Raw genomic sequence first — 19,072 nt, 5'->3', positions numbered from 1 at the left:
TGACAGTTGAGACCGCCTCAATGTTTTGATGCCCACTTTGCTCGACGAGCTGAAACATCATCTTCTGCAATGTTCAGGCGCCCATCAAATTGTACGACCTACGAGATGATCGTAAATTAGAGTATTATAATATTATTTTTAAGATATAATTCAGTGAATTACGACGAAGTAAATTATTGAAGTAAATAAAAATCGAATCTCAATAAAATTGAAGTAATATTTTCTTTCATCATGACTTTGTAACTTTTTAATTTACCTCTTTACAGATGGTTATATGACTGATTGTGTGGGACTATTAGGATGATAGATTTCATCTTTCTACTGAAGAAGAGTATTATAATATTATTCTTAGGATTTGATTGAGTGGTTATTACTAACAAATATAATACAGTAGGGAAGGGTCGAATGTTAATGAAGTCGAAACCTTGATGAAGTCGAGACAATGTCTTCTCTTTAGTGGCCAATTGTACCTGTCTAATTTATCTTTTAATAAATAATTATGGGATTGTTAGAATGACAAATTCTACTTTTTACTATATTTCATTAATATTTATAATAAATATGAATGGGTGGAATGTAATTAATGAACAAATTTTATAAAATAAATTTAAAAAATAGGAATAAATATGAATAAACCGAATACGTCACATAAGAATTCTATATTTCCCCAATATATGATAAATATTAACGTTCAAATTAAAATGGGTATTCTTAGCAACTCGATTTTAATAAATCTTTGGAAGAAATATCTTTACTTCATAATTATGTATCATCACAAAAATTAAAAAGATATTCATTATTATCATTTTCCCTAAAAAAATTTAAGATAATACTCTTATCGCTGTAATTGTTATAATTATAACTGTTAATATTTTAAAGTAAATCAATCGAATAAAATTTTCAATCCAATTTAATTTAAAAATATTATATATAAAATACTATTATATTCAAATAATTTTTTACTAAACTAATTAAAATCGATCAAATTGAATCAAAATCATTTTAACACTATCGTAACCGCAGTGCGAACTGATTTTAACTAAATTAAAATAATATATTAAATCAATAAAATATTATTATGCGTATCATTTTATTTTTTAAAAAAATGAGTTATCTTTTTTAATGAAAATAATAATCATAACGAAAGTCCTTTTACTTTTGAATATATGTCCTGAAAGGACTTTCTAAGGCTAAAAATAAGAAAATTTAAAACTTACATGGACATTTTTGAAAGACATAATAACTAATAAAAATACAGAAAAATGTAAACAATTCCCCACGAAAATATAAGAGAAAAAAGGAAGGACTTTAATTAAATATCGCAGTAATGGTTAAAAAGGGAAATTAAAAAGAACGACGTTTCTATCTGCCCTCTTCTCTTCTTTCCTCGGTTCGTCTTCGCTGCTCGCCACTCGTCTCTCGCCTCTCGCCGGCGAAAACCCTTCCGCGTCCTTCTCTCGAATCGGCTGCCCGCTTCTCTTGCATCGACGTCCACCGATCTCCACCGAAATCAGCCTCACTCGATTGCCATTTCCAGGTTCCGTGCAAGGATCGCTCGGCTTCCGGCGAGGAAATGTCGCTCTCGGCAGCCGACCTCCACACTGTGTACTCGTTCCTCTCCAATGCCTTGAGCATTGACGAGTCCACCCGCAAGCAGGCGGAATCGGCCCTAGCTCAGTGCGAGAACCGCCCCGGATTTTGCTCCTGTCTTCTCGTAATTTTAAGCCGCCTTGGATCGCAACCTTAGGATCTCTATATTTCTTGAACCTATCGTTTTAATGCGGGAAACGGTTGACGCAGGAGATCATTGCCGCGAGGGATTCAGGTTGCCGGGATGATGCTCGTCTCCTTGCCTCTGTGTATTTTAAGAATAGCATCAGTCGCTACTGGAGACACCGCCGTGATACCCCGTAAGCACTTCAACTCACTCGTTATTGTTGTTTTTTTTTCCTTTTACTGTTTTTTTTTGTTCTAACAACTCCTATTTCACTTGTCACTAAGAAATGATTCAGGTTGTTAGATAGTTCATTGCCTATGCCGACTAAATTTAACAAGAGAGTGAGGATTTAGTTACTAGGAGGACATTTGAAGAAATCGTTCTAAATGCAACGCTATTTGGACACATATGTATGAATTTACACACTAGATAGGGAGTCTACTTGCATTATCTAGATGCACTTGGCGTTACTATCTTATCCCACGGGTGTCTTTAGCGTGGCCTGCATATCTCATTTTTGAAGTATTATAATTGACGTGACTGATGTGTCAGTTTTTGTTGATGAAGCCCTCTAAGCATTCTTTATATGCTTGTTCATATCATGGAGGAAATTGTCTTGTTAACATACTTAGTGTAACCATTGGAAGTTTCCACTGGACCTGCTTGTTGTAAATTCAAACCATTCATAATCATGCTGAAATCAATTTGGTCCCTAGCATGAAAAATCAAACAAAAACACTTTGAAGTGAGAACAAATATAATGCAAATGCAACACTATACATTGAAATCGTAAGGAAGCAAAAAAAAAAAAAAAAATCCACAAGCAAGGTATGAAGATTTCACTTCAAGCATCACAATGAAAAAGACAGTGCAACAACCATTCTAACAGAGGATGATGATGAATAGCCATCCTACAATGGTGATTCACTCTACACTGAACTATCTACTTTTGTGTGTTTCTGTTGGTTATGTTTTTAGCCCATATAACTATGGGCAGCGACATGTATCTATAGACAACATACAACAGTGTCTCCATAAAGCCTAAACCACACATGATGAAAACGAAACTTAAGTGTTCACTATCTAAGTTATGGCAATTCAATGGGCTGGGTTGCTGCCCCACTTGTTGACTCTAGTCATTAGCTGATCTTGGCCATGTTCGATCTCCTTGTTTTGCTCAACCTCCTACATTGTGTCGTTTTACTACTTGTCCTGACACATAGCATAGTTGACAAAGTTTGAACCTGTTAAACTACAACACACTCCTGCACTTCTTCATAGTTATCTTAAAATCCATTTTGATGCTTTCTCAGGTTGTTTCCATGGGTTTTCCATGTACCTACTGACCATTACTAACTGCATGTACTTAAAGATGTCGGGCTCATGCCATGGCATAGATTATATTCTCGACACAATTCTATGAGACATATGTTTTGTATTGAACTTTTGAGGTCAACTTCAGTGCCATGTCAGCAGAGAGCTCTAATGACTTGCTAGTAATGTTCTGATCTTCTTGGCTCCCAACATGTTGAACTTATTGAACTTATCAACATAGGTTTGCTGGTTAACTTGCATGAGCTGCTGTTCCAGCAGTTATGCCAAGAATCATATTCGTCCTACCTATATCCTTCACTTTTGAATATACCTTCAGCATTGTTTAAAGAGAGTGAACTTCAACCATACATTGTGAGATCAACTGCTTTCACTGATATCGATTGGCTTCCATACCCTTTTGACATTCAATGATGAGAGGGTAGGTTCTGCATGTGAAACTGGAGCTATTAATCTTAAATCTGTCATCAAAATTTTGGCATGTGGGTGGACTCCATTTCCTGAAGGCTCTTTCAATAACTGGAACAGGACCATGTGATAAGTGGGCTACATCCTTTCATGTAATATTATCTAAGATTAGAAGCCAAATAAACTGAATCAAGTGTGTTCGATCAGTCATTTCCTAGGTGAAATGGGAGGATTCAGAACAACAAGACTGGAAAAACTGTTCTTTTCTATGTTTGTGCTATGTGACATGAATTTGGTTGACTGTTATTGTTTTTTGGACTACCTTTTCTTTGATTACTTTTCAACTGATTAGCTTGCAATACTTGAACAAATGCCCCAAAAATTCTGTTGTGCTTTGCAATCTGAAGAGCCCCTCTGCCTCTTCCACTAGTGCCTTTATGTTTTTAAATTCTGCAACATAAATTTTGCCTTATCAACCTTCATTTCTTTGTTGTTTACATCTAAAAATGCCTTTTCCAGTGGCATTAGCAATGATGAGAAGAATCACATCCGAACAAAGTTGCTCTTACACTTGCGAGAAGAAAATACCCAGGTGATGTTTGGCTAGGTTTTGTTTTATGTGCTTTATTTGGGATGAAAGGCTTGATTTTACATTGTACTTGCACAACATAGAGAAATCTGGATTATCTGGTCTTAAATTTCAAGTTTGAATCTGTGCTAAATCTGCTACGTTGTTGGTGTCATTGGTCAGATAGCAATTCAGCTGGCTGTTCTTGTTGCAAAAATTGCACGCATTGATTACCCCAAAGAATGGTATTGCTTTATCTTTTTTGTGCCTGACTATACTTGCACTTTAAATTCATTTTCTATTGAAATGTTCTTTCTGAAATTTCTACTTGGTTACTATTTCTTGCACTGTAGGTGAGCTAGAAAATCTTGGAATGGAAAAACATTCACTTGACAGTTTGTGTTGTGATTAGGTAGCATTTTGAAAAGAGCACATTGGGTATTTCCATACAATAACATAAATCTATGCGAAAGGAATAAACTTTTTCTACTACTATTCTTTCAACAAAATGTACATATTTGATTATAACCCACAATATTGCTGTTGATCTTCAAATGTCGGATCCTTTTCCTGTTGTCCTCTTAACCTCTTAATGTGACATTCTGATTCATTGGAAACATAGGTGATATTTTCCTATTGGTACAAGAGTCAAGGAAAAACATGCATTTTGTTTTTTGTAAAACTGTACTAGTCGTGCACTGTTAGTGGATGACGAAATTAAATTTCATAAAAATTCTAATTAGTGGTGGTTGGTGGTAGCAAAGCATTAACCTCACTCGTATAGGACATTTTGCTTCATTGAACATTGCCTGAAAGTCCACACTGGCTGACAACCTAACGCGCAACCCTCACCCCTTTTCATCCAAGCTTGGGACTGGCTTGGTGGGTTTAACATTTTGCTTCATGATATTTAAATACTGCACTTTATTTATTAACATTGCTGAAGTTAAAAATCTGTAATAAAATAAATTTGCTAGTAATTTTCTCAATCACACTAGTTCAGAATTGATCCAACTAGTTTTTGACCTGTTAAGATGTCATTCTAGTTGGATTAGCAAGTCCAGCTATTTCCTTCTTGATTTGCATAATGTAAATGGTGCTGTTTATATTGCTCTATCAGATATTGATATATGGTCATGTGGTTTTTCCTCTTCTCTATAAATCACTTTCTATCATTGCCAAAATGTTTGAGAATAACTAATGAATCTTGCATATACCTATTATCATACTGTACTTCCTTTAACTCCTAATATTATGGATTGAGTGCTAATTTATTCACAAATTGTGTTAATTTAGAAGTTCAAATGATCTGAAACTCCACCGCATATTGTTATGCATATTCTGGTAGCATAATATTGTGAACTAGACCATGACTCACAAATAGAGTTTATGCAAACGCTTTCCAGATTCAGATTTTTCTAGATTCAATATTTGTTAATTAAAGATAGGTTGCTAGTCACAAGGCCTTAACTTCTCAAAAGCTGCTTACATAGACTTAACAACCCAAATCTAATTAGAGACCTGAAGAAAGTAAGGTCAGCACCTAATTAGAAATCCAAACAGAGTAGGGCTCAAAAAGTGAGATAACATTACAACTAAACCAGAAATCATTCAACTCCTATGCAGACTGAAGCATTGAATTGGTCTATGCAAACATGTTGTCTCATATTAACTCTTGATTCCAGTTGGATTTTCAATTTCTGCATGAGCAACACATGCATTGATTTGGTTGTGCTGCTCAATAACATGATATTCAATGAATTTACTTCAACTACTTGTTTCCCATCTGTATTTGTCTTCGATATACAAATTATCATATTATCTCTGGTATATTATGTTAGTTTAGAATCATATATATTTCAATGATATTTGCCTAATTGCTTTTAGGCCAGAGCTCTTTTCCATTTTGGGCCAACAACTCCAATCGTCTGATACCCTAACTTCACATAGAGTCTTCATGGTTTTATTTCGCACTTTAAAAGAACTATCGACAAAACGTCTCAACTCAGACCAGAAGACATTTTATGAGGCATGCTTCTTTCATATTATTTTTGAAATGAGTATATATTTTCTATGTTGGGTGTGATACATTCTTCAGTGAAATTCTTATAAGCATTTTTCTTGATATGTTGGTTTTGCCTGGTGTCCAATATGTTGTACAGCTGTTAATTTTACCTGTTCTGTTCAATAAGTGTGTATAAGTTTTTTAAGTAGTGGAAGATAAATATGCAATTGGCAGTGTTCATGGTTTGTACTTCTGCAATTTTCCAATAACTAAGCTAAAATCTCTTTCTACATATTTTCTTTTAGCACGAGCATTGGGACTAATATGAGATTGCCAGTCTTCTCTTATTTCCTTTGATCTAATGGCCCATTATCATTGTTGAACCATCTGGAACACAAAAATATCTCTCCCTTACATATCAGTGCTCATCTCCTTTTTGGTCAGTTTCCTATAGGGAAGGGAAAAAATGGGGAAAGGAATTAGGGAAAAGAAGTTGGAGGAAATGGATGGGCAAAGTTTTCCTAGCTTATGATTCCTTTGAGGGAAAGAAAGAGGGAAGAAAAAGTTTTTTTTTTTAAAATTTGATTGCATAAGTACATTTAAGAAGTGATTAATTAAATGGATTTATTTATTTAATTGTTTTTGGTCCTAAATTGAGTGGAAGCATAAGCAAATCAGGTGAAAAGGTGTGAATAGTAATGATTCCGCCCAATTTGTGCAATGGCAAAATAGGGTGAAACTGGAAAATATTACAATAGTCACTCCCTTTCATCCTAAGTTTCTGCCCTGGGGAGTGCAACATTGCCCAGGAAAGCTTTCCCTGAGTGCCTTTTCATCTAAAGGGCAGCCCGGTGCACGAAGCTCCCGCCATGCGGGGTCCGGGGAAAGGATCCATTGTACGCAGCCTTACCTTGCCTTTGGCAAGAGGCTGTTTCCAGGATTTGAACCCGTGACCTCTAGGTCACATGGCAGCAACTTTACCTGAGTGCCTTTTCATCTCTCATAGGAAATTGATCCCTGATGTTGTAGAAACTCTCTGTCTCCTGCATTGTGAAAGAGACATTTTGCATTCTCATCCTTTGTTTTCTTGTTCTACTATTCTGGAGTGTATAACCAATGTTTATTCTGTTGATCTGGATCTCATTTGATGACGCAATCAGAAACCAATGTTTCAAACAAAGGTTTCCCTCAACCCAAGAATGTCAAGCTCTTCAATTGCTTCACTGTTCTCTTGCTCAACAACACCTTGCTTTTTTGACTCCATCACCGTCCTACATACAAGATGATTAGGAGTATCTCCTAGCTTCATCAGTTTGACACAAAGATGAGTTCACAACAGTTGGTATATTGTTTTCAGTGACTTAAGAGATTTCTCCAACTCACACTGGGCATTTGACATGGGTATGAAAAGGGTATCTGACGTTGGTATGAAATATATCAAGTGTCCACTTGGGGTGTTGGTTTCCAAATGTGGGTATTCTACATGGGGTATGAAAAGAGTAGTGAGGGAGTCCAATTTTAGAGAACAATTCATATCTCATGCAGTGTACTAATTTTCCTGTAACCTGTAGCTGACTTAATTGGTTGCCTTAGCAATTTACTGCATCATCATGCATCTTATATCATTATGGGAAGTTCAATTGAATCTACTTCAGTGCGGTCCAATGAGCTTTTAGCTTGTTTGCCTTTATGTGTTTCCAAATTCAGCTCTGAAGATCCATACTGAAGGCAGTTTTTAGTTTAAAGATTTGAAGTGCTATTGCCATTATTGTCTGAAGCATAATCTTAAAATAACCTGCTTATTTAGCTGGAATAACTATGATGTTTTTAGTTTGTTTGAATGAATAAATCCATCAGGATCAAGTTCCAACTTCCTAATTATGATAACATTCTTGACATCATTGACTGCTTGTGTTTTTAATGTTTTTTGATACAAGGTATTTTTTTTTGACTATTCTAAGCTTGCAATTGGACTATTTCCATGTTTTTTTTTTGGTTTTACACACCTCACTTTCATGATGATAATGAATTATAATAAATCATTAGTGATATAGCCTTGCATAGAATTTAATGGAGGGATAAGATTTAGCTGACCCTAAATACTTGGTATAGACCTGGTTGACGATGATGATGATGTATAGCAATGAGTGGTGGAAATTGTTTGGTTTTCTGAAAACAAAATTTGTATTTTATTGATCTACAGATTGCCTCACATTTGTTTGAATTTACTTGGAACCTTTGGAAGAATGATGTACAAACTATACTTCAAACTTTTTCTACTATTTCTCAATCTGTTATCACAAACTCATTGGTGGAACATGGACATGATTTGATCATCATTTGTGAAAGATGGTTGTTGTGTCTGAAGATCATCAGGCAACTGATTATATCTGGGTATCCTAGTGATACAACATCTGCACAGGTGAAAATCTCGCATCATTATTTTTTCACTCTTATATAACAGGAAATCAATTGGTATGTGCTCAAATTTCAGGAGGTTCTGCTGGTCAAGGAAGTTTGTCCTGTTCTCTTGTCTGCCATTCAATCTTTTCTTCCCTATTGTAAGATGCTTCTCACACTGATTATGTCTATTACAGATTTCTTAATATTTATGTTGGACCATTCATTATGTTGTTTCTAATTGTAGCAACTTTTGGCTTTGCAGTTGAAATAACTAAATTTAGTACCTTGTACCTTTTATGCTCATTGGTCTGGGTTTTGTTCATGTCCTCATCATTCTCTACTTAATTTTTAATTATTTCTGAGCATATCTCTATTCACATAGTATAGAAACTTGTGAAATTTCATATTGCTCTAATATTTTTTCAACTAAACTTCTCTTAAAATTCAAGTAGTTTTTTCGTCGCCATCTTCAGCCCATTCCAGGGTGAAGATATTTAGTTTTACCTCCTAAAAAGTTTGTAGAACCCAAAAGTCACAAGGATAATAGATTTGTATTCAAATCTAAGGATATATATACGATTCATGGAACAATAAAGGGATGCCCAGCCATGCAAGATGGCATTGTCATATTAACAAATCGTTCAATCTTCTTTAAAATAAGGCATATATTGGATTGCATGGGAACGATTGACTTTTTGATTCCCTCCTATAGAGATGGTAATCTTAGATTTCTATGTGAACATGTGGAAGGCTAACATTTTATGGTTCTACGCATTTAAAAATAAATGATAGGTCAAGCTGTTTTTTTCAAGGATTTTTATGTCGAGATTTAGCAAAATGAGGAGTTTCTTACTTAGATCAAAATGTTAGATCATGCTGTCATGTTTTTTTAGGCGAATATGATCACTATTTTGAACTACTTTTATTGACAGACAAGTCTTTTCTTTAGAATTTTCTTGAGCATTGAGAATAGTTGATTGATTCAACCAAAATATTTAGAAAATGTAAGATATTTTCGTTTTATTCTTATCATGAAAATTATCTCAGATCCTGCTTTCCGAGAAAGACAAGCCCAATTATGTGATTTCACTAAAAGATCGTGTACCAAGTTAGTGAAAACCTTGGTTGTCTTGCAAGCCAGGCATCCATATTCATTTGGTGATCAGACTGTTCTTCCAGCCATAATTGATTTTAGCTTGAACATGATAACAAATCCAGATGCTACAATTGTATCTTTTGAGCAGTTTCTTATTCAATGCATGGTTCTGGTAAAATCTATACTGGAGTGCAAAGAATACAAACCAAGCGTCACTGGACGTGTAATCAATGAAAGTGCGGCTTCTTTGAGTTTGGAGCAAAGGAAGAAAAGTATATCCACAGCTGTTTCTGAAATGATTAAAACTATTTTGCCAAGTGATCGAGTGATTCTACTGTGTAATGTATTGATAAGAAGGTACTCTACTGTGCTGCTTTCTATCATACAATTTTTATGAATTAAATTACTTTACAAATTTATTTGAATCATGTTTCTATGCCATAGATAAACTTCTGCCTCTTGTTTTGCAAAATGATTGGATCAATAGTCATTTTATAATCTATTGATGCTTGTTTTATAGATTTGCTAGATAGCAGAGTTAGCAAAGACCCATGAAATGGAACTGAATGATTAAAGGGAAACTCAAAAGTAAATTTTCTAGTAGGTTGCACTACGTTGTATGACAGCTGAATTTTGAACCCATTACTTGTTGGATTATTAGTAAATAAAAAAAAGAAAGCACACATATAACATATGTCTGATATGAATTTTGAAGCTTCATCTTGTGAAGAACAATAGAGTATTACAATTTAATCAATTGTCACATTTCTCAAATTACGATATGCTGATGTCTGATCAAAATTGGAATTTCTAGCATGGTTTCTTAGTAAAAGATCTAAACACAACTTTTATTCTTTGCTTTCATGGTACTTCTTTCCTTTATTTACTTGTTCTTTTGCTAGGTACTTCATTTTCTCAGCAAAGGATATGGATGAATGGCATCAAAATCCAGAAAATTTTCACCATGATCAAGACATGGTCCAATGGACAGAAAGACTCAGGCCTTGTGCTGAAGCATTGTATATTGTATTATTCGAGAACTATAAAGATGTTAGTTTTTTTCTTATCCTTTTAATTTTTGATAGTTTTATAATTAATATCTTTTCCATGATGCATGTTATAATTTGATCTGTATTCTCAGCTCCTGTCACCTGTAGTTGTTTCCATTCTGAACGAGGCAATGAGTGGTTCCCCACCTTTAGAAATTGAAATTTCTCATGCAATGCTTCTAAAAGATGCTGCATATACTGCTGCCGGGCATGTTTACTATGAACTCTCTAATTTCCTCAACTTCAGTGACTGGTAATGATATCTGATACACAATTCATTTTGTTTTAGCTTTTGACCAGTTAGCTAAGCAATGCAGAATATATCTCCATGTTTACAAGGTCTCTTTTGGCTGCATTCTTCTGTTCATTCTACTCATTGAGGATGAGATCTTCAAGTCAATCTTCTCCTCTTGCCTCTTATTAATCTACCTTAATAAATAGGACAGTGATGTCCAAACCATCTAGCAATTTTCTCGCTTCAATTCATTCATTTCTCTACTTTTGATGTCAGTTTAATGCCTTCTGATGATCTCATCTATAAATTCCTTGAGACATTGAATTTTCTCCTTTATTTTTTTTAACTTCTTCATGAAGCCATAAGTGAGCAAGATTGACCAAATATAAGTTGATGCTATTGCTGCTTTTCCAATTTTGTTATTATTATTATTTGTTACATCTATACAATGATTTATTATTCTCTTAAGATTTTCAAAACTGTCAATGTTTTTATTTCTACTTTATATTTATTATTTAATCTCTATGTACAGGTTTCAAGGATCTTTGAGTATTGAACTTTCCAACAAGCATCCAAACATGTGCATTATTCATCGAAAAATTGCATTTATTCTTGGGCAGTGGGCTTCTGAGGTTGTAAAAAATTTTCATTCCTTTTTGTGTTTCCTATTAATAGTTTGAGGACATTAACCTGAAGTAGTGTCTTATTATTGCATGCTAGGAGTATTGTTAATGTTTGGTGTGATATTTACACAATTACTTGGCATGGTTTATGGTCTGATTATTAACATGATTTAATCTGTTAGTTTACTTAGCACTTAAGTTACTGGAAGCAAGGTTTTTTTTTTACTTAACTAGATATGGTCAACAAATACTGGGTTTGTGTTCAATTTATGTATATAGGTGATCGAATTTGGCATATGCTGGCTTGATTTTTCCAAGAATTATTATGGTCATCAAGCCATGTTAGTCCCAACTATTTGGGTATGACTGCAATATAGGACTAGACTTAGTATAATGTGACATAGGAGTCTGTTCCAATTGTATGGTTGTGATATGTGAGATCCTCAATCGCCATTAGTTTTTCTTGCATTCTAAATTAAAATGCCCTACTGGTTGTATTTTGTTTAAACTCATATTTTACACCATCCAAAGTGCTCTTTGCCTCTACACAAGTGATGTTTAAAGATTATGATTTATCTATCACTGTATTTTGCTTAATAAGTGTTATGAACACGGTCTGAAACACAGGTGTATGGGAAATAAGAAGGATAAATTGAGATTGAGAGAACACAATAGTTAACCAGTGTTTGTCGTGGCCTTGGGGTGTAGGTAACATAATCTCGCTTAGCTATTCTGGAAGAATAGAACAATAGACCAGGGTTTAAAATCTCGTGCCGAGCCGGTCGAAACGGGCGAAATTTTTTGTTCCGCCCGCCGACCGGCACCGGCACGGCCCGGCACCCGCCATCCCAGCTGCCAGAGTCGCGCGACTCCGGCGGCCTCGCCGGAGGGGTCGCGCGACCCCGTCGGCCTCGCCGGAGGGGTCGCGCGACACCTCCGGCGCGGCGGCGGGGTCGCGATCTCGCGATCTCGCCCGCGCGTGCCGAGATCGGGGAAAAGTTGGGGCCGGCGACGCCGCCGGAGGCTCCGCCCAGGGCCGGCGACGCCGCCGGAGGCGCCGCCCGGGGCCCGCGACGCCGACGGAGCCCCGCGACACTCCGCGCAGCCGCCCGCGCGTCGCGATCTTTTGTTTTTTTTTTTTAACTTAGGTAGTAATTGGATTTTGATAATCAATTCCTAGCTATAGTTCAAAATTATAATGTGGGGTAATTTAAATAGACTTTATTAAATCCTATAAAATTATCAAAAAATTTATTTTTTATTTTTAAATATTTATATTAAATTTTTAATTTTAATTAATATATTTTATATTTTAAAAATACCGAAACTATACCGGCACGGTACGATACGGTACCGAAACTGTATCGTTCCGGTCTGGGACCGAAACTCCGGCACGGCTCGATATTTTAAACCTTGCAATAGACAATCAATAAACTATAATAATAATAAAAGAGAAAGGATTTTACTTGTCCTTATTGTAAAAAGCTTGCATACTCCATGCCTTCAACCAAATAAAATATGATCCATACATCTAAGGATCGCCTAATGTGACCAACTGATGATCTGGTGCAAGTATAAATAGATTACATTAAATATGAATTGGTCCCATCAAATGTTGATGAACTGTGTGTTACTTGTCATCTTGGCTATGCTATATTGCATTGTCATGGATAAAAAGTGCTGCTCCTATTTATTCTTCTTTTAGTTATAAGGTCTATATATGTGAAAATGCTTTGCTTTGGTCATGTCTTTTTATGCTTGTTATAGATTAACACTTTCTTTGTAAATCTGCTTGTTCATTCTCTTATGATTATTACTTTGTGACAGATTAAAGGTGACACCAGGAAGCTGGTCTATCACGCTTTAATCAGATTGCTTCAGGACAATGACATAGCCGTTAAAGTATAATTCTCTCTGAAGAACCTACCAGTTCAATTATTACTTCTCATTTTATACCCTAATATCTAAATAACCATTATGTTATGTGCATTACTGTCAACTTTTTATTTTGTTCATAGGCTTTACTATCTAATGAACTTTTATTGCTCCATTTATTTTCAGCTTGCTGCCTGTCGTTCTTTATGCTATCTTGTTCAGGACACAAACTTTTCTGAACATGATTTTTCTGAGCATCTACCAACATGCTGGAGTTCTTGTTTTAAGTTGATGGAAGAAGTTGAAGAGTTTGACTCAAAGGTTTATCTGTCAGTTTCTAGGCCTTTTTCATAGAGTTTGCCAGTTAGAACATTTGCAAAAGGGTTTGATTATTTCGTAACTTTAATTCTTCTATTTTGCCCGTGCAGTTCCAACGGTTTAAAATTGCCTTTTAGCCTTTTTTTTTCCAAGAAAGTGTTTGCACTAGATATTTCTACCAACTTTTACAGCGATGAATGCATGTTTATGTTGTTTATGTTGGTTGATCATGCTTTACTCCTGAGTATGCCCAAAATTATGTGTTTTCTTAGTGTTAAATTGACTCTGGTACAAGGGAAGCTATTATATGATATAGGGAAGTATAAGAGATTAGTTAGAAAATCGAATTATTTCACTATTATCAGATCTTATTTGTTGCAGGATTAGTCAATTCTTTGGGGTTCTATGACATGACCATTAGATCTTATTTGTTGTAGGCATGATTAGTCAATTCTTTGGGGTTCTATGACATGACCATTAGATCTTATTTGTTGTAGGCATGATTAGTCAATTCTTTGGGGTTCTATGACATGACCATTAAGAAGCAACTCTAAGGAATCTAGAAAAGGGTCTGCTAGACCTAACCGTGGTCATCTACATATTTTGGTCTATACAATGCATATGGGCTCTTCCATAGATAGGAGGTCCACATTAGGACAATGGAGTTTCATAATAGTTCAACTTTAGTGAGAGTGTTTTGGACCTAATTGTAAAGATACAAATGTTGTGAATATAAATGTAAATGACAATAGGGGTAATATTTATTCTGGTAGAGGGCACTGGTAAGAACCCTAAAGATTTCCTCATTTAATAACTTCATTTCTTTGCTTTTGGTAAATTAACTAGATGTAATCTGTTTGTAACCCAATGTGTATGTATCCCTTCAGTCTTAGGATGGACATCAAATTCCTATTCTAACACCATTTTTATTGGTATTCGGAGGCTCATGCATTATATGTAAGAGTATCTTTAGGCTTTGAACTTAATTAGTTTATTTTTTGTCATGCAACTTTGTGCTTTACAATTTTGCAGATCCACGTTTATTTTGTTTTCTCCCTCTGTTATGAGATTCTTTACACCATCTTGTGAACATCTTTTAGGTACAAGTGTTGAATTTGATCTCTGTACTAATTGATCATGTTGGAGATAAGGTTTTGCCATATGCAAGTCAATTGTCTGATTTTTTCTGCAAGGTATAACTCTATATTATCCTCTTTATCCTATCAATCATTTACATTATCTCCTCCATAAAGTTTTTTGTTCCCAGCATGATGAGAGGGAAAATGAGATTAAACCAAATCATGAATCTTAGGTTGTTTGGCATCGCTATGTCAAACAGTTGCTTAATATTTTCTTTTAATCTTGTCAAACTACTGGAATTCAATCTCTTGGTGATTGGTGGGTTAAGTTAGTAAATATAAATGTGGTGGTTTAGGGTTTAGGATTTTGTCTTGGCTTATGATCAAGAATGCTGGAAATCTTTCTACAGTTTAGCTTTTGTCTGGTATATTCCTTGGTGTTTCTAATGTCCTGATTTAGGTCTCAAATTTAGCAAATTCCCTTCATCTCAACTATTGAAAATTATTTCATATTCAGTTACAGAATTGTGAGAATCTGCATCTTCGATTAAACTATGACATTTAACCTTCAACAGACAAACTGATATAAGCTAAACTTGAATGTCATACTAATCCAAAGATTTATATTGCCAATTGTTAATTCGCTCAAATACTTTTTAATATATATAGTGAAATTAGCTGTGGGTAAGTCCCTTTTTATTCCTTCAAGTTGAATGATACTAGTTAAGGTATCAACAGATATGGGAGGAATCAACTGGTGAAAGTTTACTACAGATTCAGCTGCTAGTAGCATTGCGAAATTTTGTCAGCTCGCTTGGTTATCAATCATCAATTTGTTCGAACTTGCTTCTACCTATTCTGAAGAGTGGAATCAATATTGATAATCCTGATTCTCTCAATCTTCTAGAGGATAGTATTCTGGTAAGTTAAACCTCTTGTTTCTGGAGCTTTGATAAAGGTGGCACTACTTCCTGTCATCGGGGTTTGAATATATAGATTGTTTATTTTTGTTCTATTGGACATTGCAGCTCTGGGAAGCAACCCTTTCCAATGCTCCATCCATGGTGCCTCAGTTGTTCGATTTCTTCCCATATCTGGTGGTTATACTTGAAAGAAGCTATGACTATTTGCAGGTAACTTCACCAATCAGTTAACAATGCAAATGCTAATGGGAATACTGATTTTCTTAGTTATGAATTTCCATATTCACTTAGTTTGATGCCTTTTGATATTTTTTTCAATTATATTAATATCTAGATACTACCCACCCAGGATCTTGCATTCTGTGGTTCTGTAAATTTTCATCTTTTGTCTAGATTGTTTATTCATTGCATTTATTGTTTTCTTCAAAGAATTTTTTTTTTAGTTTATTATATTACAGTGCAAGCTTGAATAACAGGTCACAAACCCACAGAGTAGGTGAACATGGAGCTATATAATGAATCTTAACTGGAATTTCTCTGTTAAGACAAAAATGCAATATTGTCTTAAGGGCTGGTCATGTTATGAACTACTGATCTATTTTAAGCGTTTAAAGATATATGCTACATTGTTGTTGTCTTCCATTGACTAGATTAATGTTGGTCGGGGCCTTACACATCCTTCTCCCACGTTTGCTTGGAGTGAGATCAACATTTGATGATTGTGTTTGATATGATATTATGATTAATCTTATTTTATATCATTCAATCGCAGGTGGCTACTAGTATAATTGAGAACTACATAATATTTGGTGGCATAGAGTTTCTAAATCGGCATGTTTCAAGCCTAGCTAAAATACTTGACGACCTTGTTGGAAATGTCAAGGAGAAAGGGATGCTTTTAATTCTTCCAGCCATTGATCTCCTGGTTCAGGTATTCTTGCATTAAGTCTGTATAATTTCATTTGTATATTCATTTTGTGCCGATAAAGTATTGTTGATCCTCTATTGAATTTCAGTTTTTAGATTGTTCTGGTAGTGAATTGTATTACGATTGTACCACAGTCTGAACTTTTTGATACATAAACCGCTTTATTTATTTTGGTTTTCTTATGAATTTGTCCATCTGTTGAGGATGCAAAACTCATTATCTTTTGGCTTCATCTTCTTTTCCCATTTGTTTCCGTTGATGCGTACTGTTTGAATTAATTCTTGTAGTCTGATGCTTAGGTAGAATATTTATGGCTTCAGAAGTCATTTTAAGAAGTTGAATGACTGTCTCTGTAGGTGTTTTTTTTAATGCTATTCTAGTTTAATCCTGAACTTGCATCTCATATAGAGATTACAACTCTGTTTGTAATATATGTGCAATCTGTGTTTTATTATAAGCATACTGTATTTTTTTAGAACCCAGCTAATCCATTCCCTATTTCACATTGACTAAATATGTTCAAATAATGTTGGAGATATATTAGTTAATCACTTCATTTGGCCTGTAGTGCTTTCCTATTGAGGCTCCTCCGTTGATTGCTGGAGTTCTCCAGGTACTTCAGACATTGAATTGTTGAATCATGCTTTTTGTTACACTTTTCCATTTTTAGATGTTTATCATATTCAATGATTTTTTCTAGAAACTCATCCTTAAATGTTTGAGCCAACAAGATGGTGATCATCCATCCACAACTACAGTTGTTACTTCTTCTGCAGCCATTCTTGCAAGGGTCTTGGTGATGAATACTAACTATTTTGCCCAATTAGTATCTGAACCGGGTCTTGCTGTGGCTCTTCAACAGTCAGGATTTTCAGTTAACCAGAATATACTTCTTGCTTTAGCTGATATATGGGTTGATAAGGTTTGTAACTGAAACTAACCTTTACCTTTGCAAATTTGTTGATTATTAATTTTCCTTGCAGCTAAAAATTTATTTGTTTGATTGCATTGTTACATACTGTTATCATTCAAGGTTTCACATGTCCTTAGTTCTTGATGATCTGTTACTATCAAAGTACTTGCTATTTTTCCTTTATGCACTTGGAACATCTGTTATATCACATCTGAATTTTGCATAGTGGTTGATAAGTGATTATAAAACTGACAACAGTTGCAAAACTTCTCTATTGTGGATGACTTTTTCTCTCTTGTGTACTAAATGATGATTATTGATCATTTTATGCTCAAGGTTTTATATGTGCATAGACAACTTCAGAGCACTAAGAAAAGGTTGTGTTTCTAACTCTCCTAGAAATGACTAGTAATGGAGAAAAGGAAATATCACTTGTTTACAAAAGCAACGGACTATGATGCAGTGGTTCAACCGATGAACCATGAACACTTTGTAAACACATTCATGAAATGGCTGAGGAAGTATCAATACGTCTTCCTCTACTTGGTCTGATTCCTGAACTTTGGAAATAAAACATTCATGAATGAACATAGATGCATCCATGCGTGTGTCCTAGTTTGGTCCAATATCCAGAGTCTTGAAAATGAACTACTCTTTGATTTTGTGAAACCTTCCATCCTTCATTCAGACTTTTTACTGTTGTCTATTATAGACTTTGAATTTTGTATTGACCTACAATTGCAGTTATTGCACTATTCATCCACATATTTATTTGCTACATTACCTGTATAAATGCTGATTCAGTGGCATGCATGCTTGTCTTTATAACAGATAGACAGTGCTACTGTCATACAAAGAAAGATCTATGCTTTAGCTCTTTGTATCATGTTGACTTTGAGAATGCCACAAGTCATTGATATACTCGATGATATTCTAAGGTACTTCACATACCAATTTGACTAGCTGTAATGGTTTCTGTTCCTCCATATGACTAGTTGACTTGACCTGCAGTGCTTGTACTGGTGTTATCCTAGGAGGTAGTGATGAGACAACTACAAGTGAAGATGACTCAGGGTATTGCATCTTTGATAATTGTTTTTTACAACTTTCCTTGGTTTCTTCTTTTTACTGACTTCTTTCCTGGCAGGGGTGATACCACAAGCTCTCTTGCACTAAACAGTGACGGCATTGGATATGCTGGTGTTTCAAGCAAAGACTTAAGGATGCGACAAGTAAGATCTTGATTTCTTGCAGTTTGAGCTGGTCTATTATTGTTGATTGTTCTATATTAACTTTTGTGACAAGGAACTTGTAGCGGCATGTTGATTATATTTTATTTTGTTCTATGTTCAGATTAAAGATTCAGATCCAATCAGACAATTTTCCTTGGAGAATATTCTTAATGAAAATTTAAAAGCATGTGCAGCTTTTCATGGAGATGCATCTTTCAATGCCGCTATTAGCCGCATTCATCCTTCAGCATTTGCTCAGTTACAACAAGCATTGAAGATGTAGTCAATAATTTCATGTTTACTCTTCTTTGCGTATAGTACCAGTGGATATTATGTCAGTGTGAGTCATGATTTTTGCAGATTCTCAA

General features: G+C 35.0%; 1 protein-coding gene across 1 annotated transcript in view; it reads left to right on the top strand.

Annotated features, from left to right (window-relative positions):
• Positions 1-1,573: 1,573 nt before the first annotated feature.
• LOC141827339 (uncharacterized) overlaps positions 1,574-19,072 on the top strand; it is a 25,080-nt gene continuing 7,581 nt past the window's right edge. The window contains exons 1-23 of the mRNA XM_074714560.1: positions 1,574-1,714; positions 1,801-1,910; positions 3,977-4,049; positions 4,209-4,270; positions 5,913-6,054; positions 8,234-8,452; positions 8,525-8,591; positions 9,481-9,886; positions 10,432-10,579; positions 10,671-10,831; positions 11,346-11,445; positions 13,264-13,338; positions 13,498-13,632; positions 14,730-14,822; positions 15,447-15,629; positions 15,737-15,841; positions 16,404-16,562; positions 17,128-17,172; positions 17,260-17,481; positions 18,304-18,410; positions 18,484-18,546; positions 18,620-18,704; positions 18,826-19,044. Of these exons, the coding sequence (XP_074570661.1) occupies positions 1,574-1,714; positions 1,801-1,910; positions 3,977-4,049; positions 4,209-4,270; positions 5,913-6,054; positions 8,234-8,452; positions 8,525-8,591; positions 9,481-9,886; positions 10,432-10,579; positions 10,671-10,831; positions 11,346-11,445; positions 13,264-13,338; positions 13,498-13,632; positions 14,730-14,822; positions 15,447-15,629; positions 15,737-15,841; positions 16,404-16,562; positions 17,128-17,172; positions 17,260-17,481; positions 18,304-18,410; positions 18,484-18,546; positions 18,620-18,704; positions 18,826-18,987 (3,063 nt within the window). The 3' untranslated portion in view covers positions 18,988-19,044. The remainder of the gene's footprint in view (positions 1,715-1,800; positions 1,911-3,976; positions 4,050-4,208; positions 4,271-5,912; positions 6,055-8,233; positions 8,453-8,524; positions 8,592-9,480; positions 9,887-10,431; positions 10,580-10,670; positions 10,832-11,345; positions 11,446-13,263; positions 13,339-13,497; positions 13,633-14,729; positions 14,823-15,446; positions 15,630-15,736; positions 15,842-16,403; positions 16,563-17,127; positions 17,173-17,259; positions 17,482-18,303; positions 18,411-18,483; positions 18,547-18,619; positions 18,705-18,825; positions 19,045-19,072) is intronic.

The sequence above is a fragment of the Curcuma longa genome, chromosome 4 (assembly GCF_044706935.1).
Source record: "Curcuma longa cultivar G26 ecotype Majalengka, Jawa Barat chromosome 4, ITB_CL_G26_1.1, whole genome shotgun sequence".
NCBI classification, from domain to species: domain Eukaryota; kingdom Viridiplantae; phylum Streptophyta; class Magnoliopsida; order Zingiberales; family Zingiberaceae; genus Curcuma; species Curcuma longa.
The sequence above is the reverse complement of the archived record's forward strand: the minus strand, read 5'-3'. Positions and strand labels throughout refer to the sequence as shown.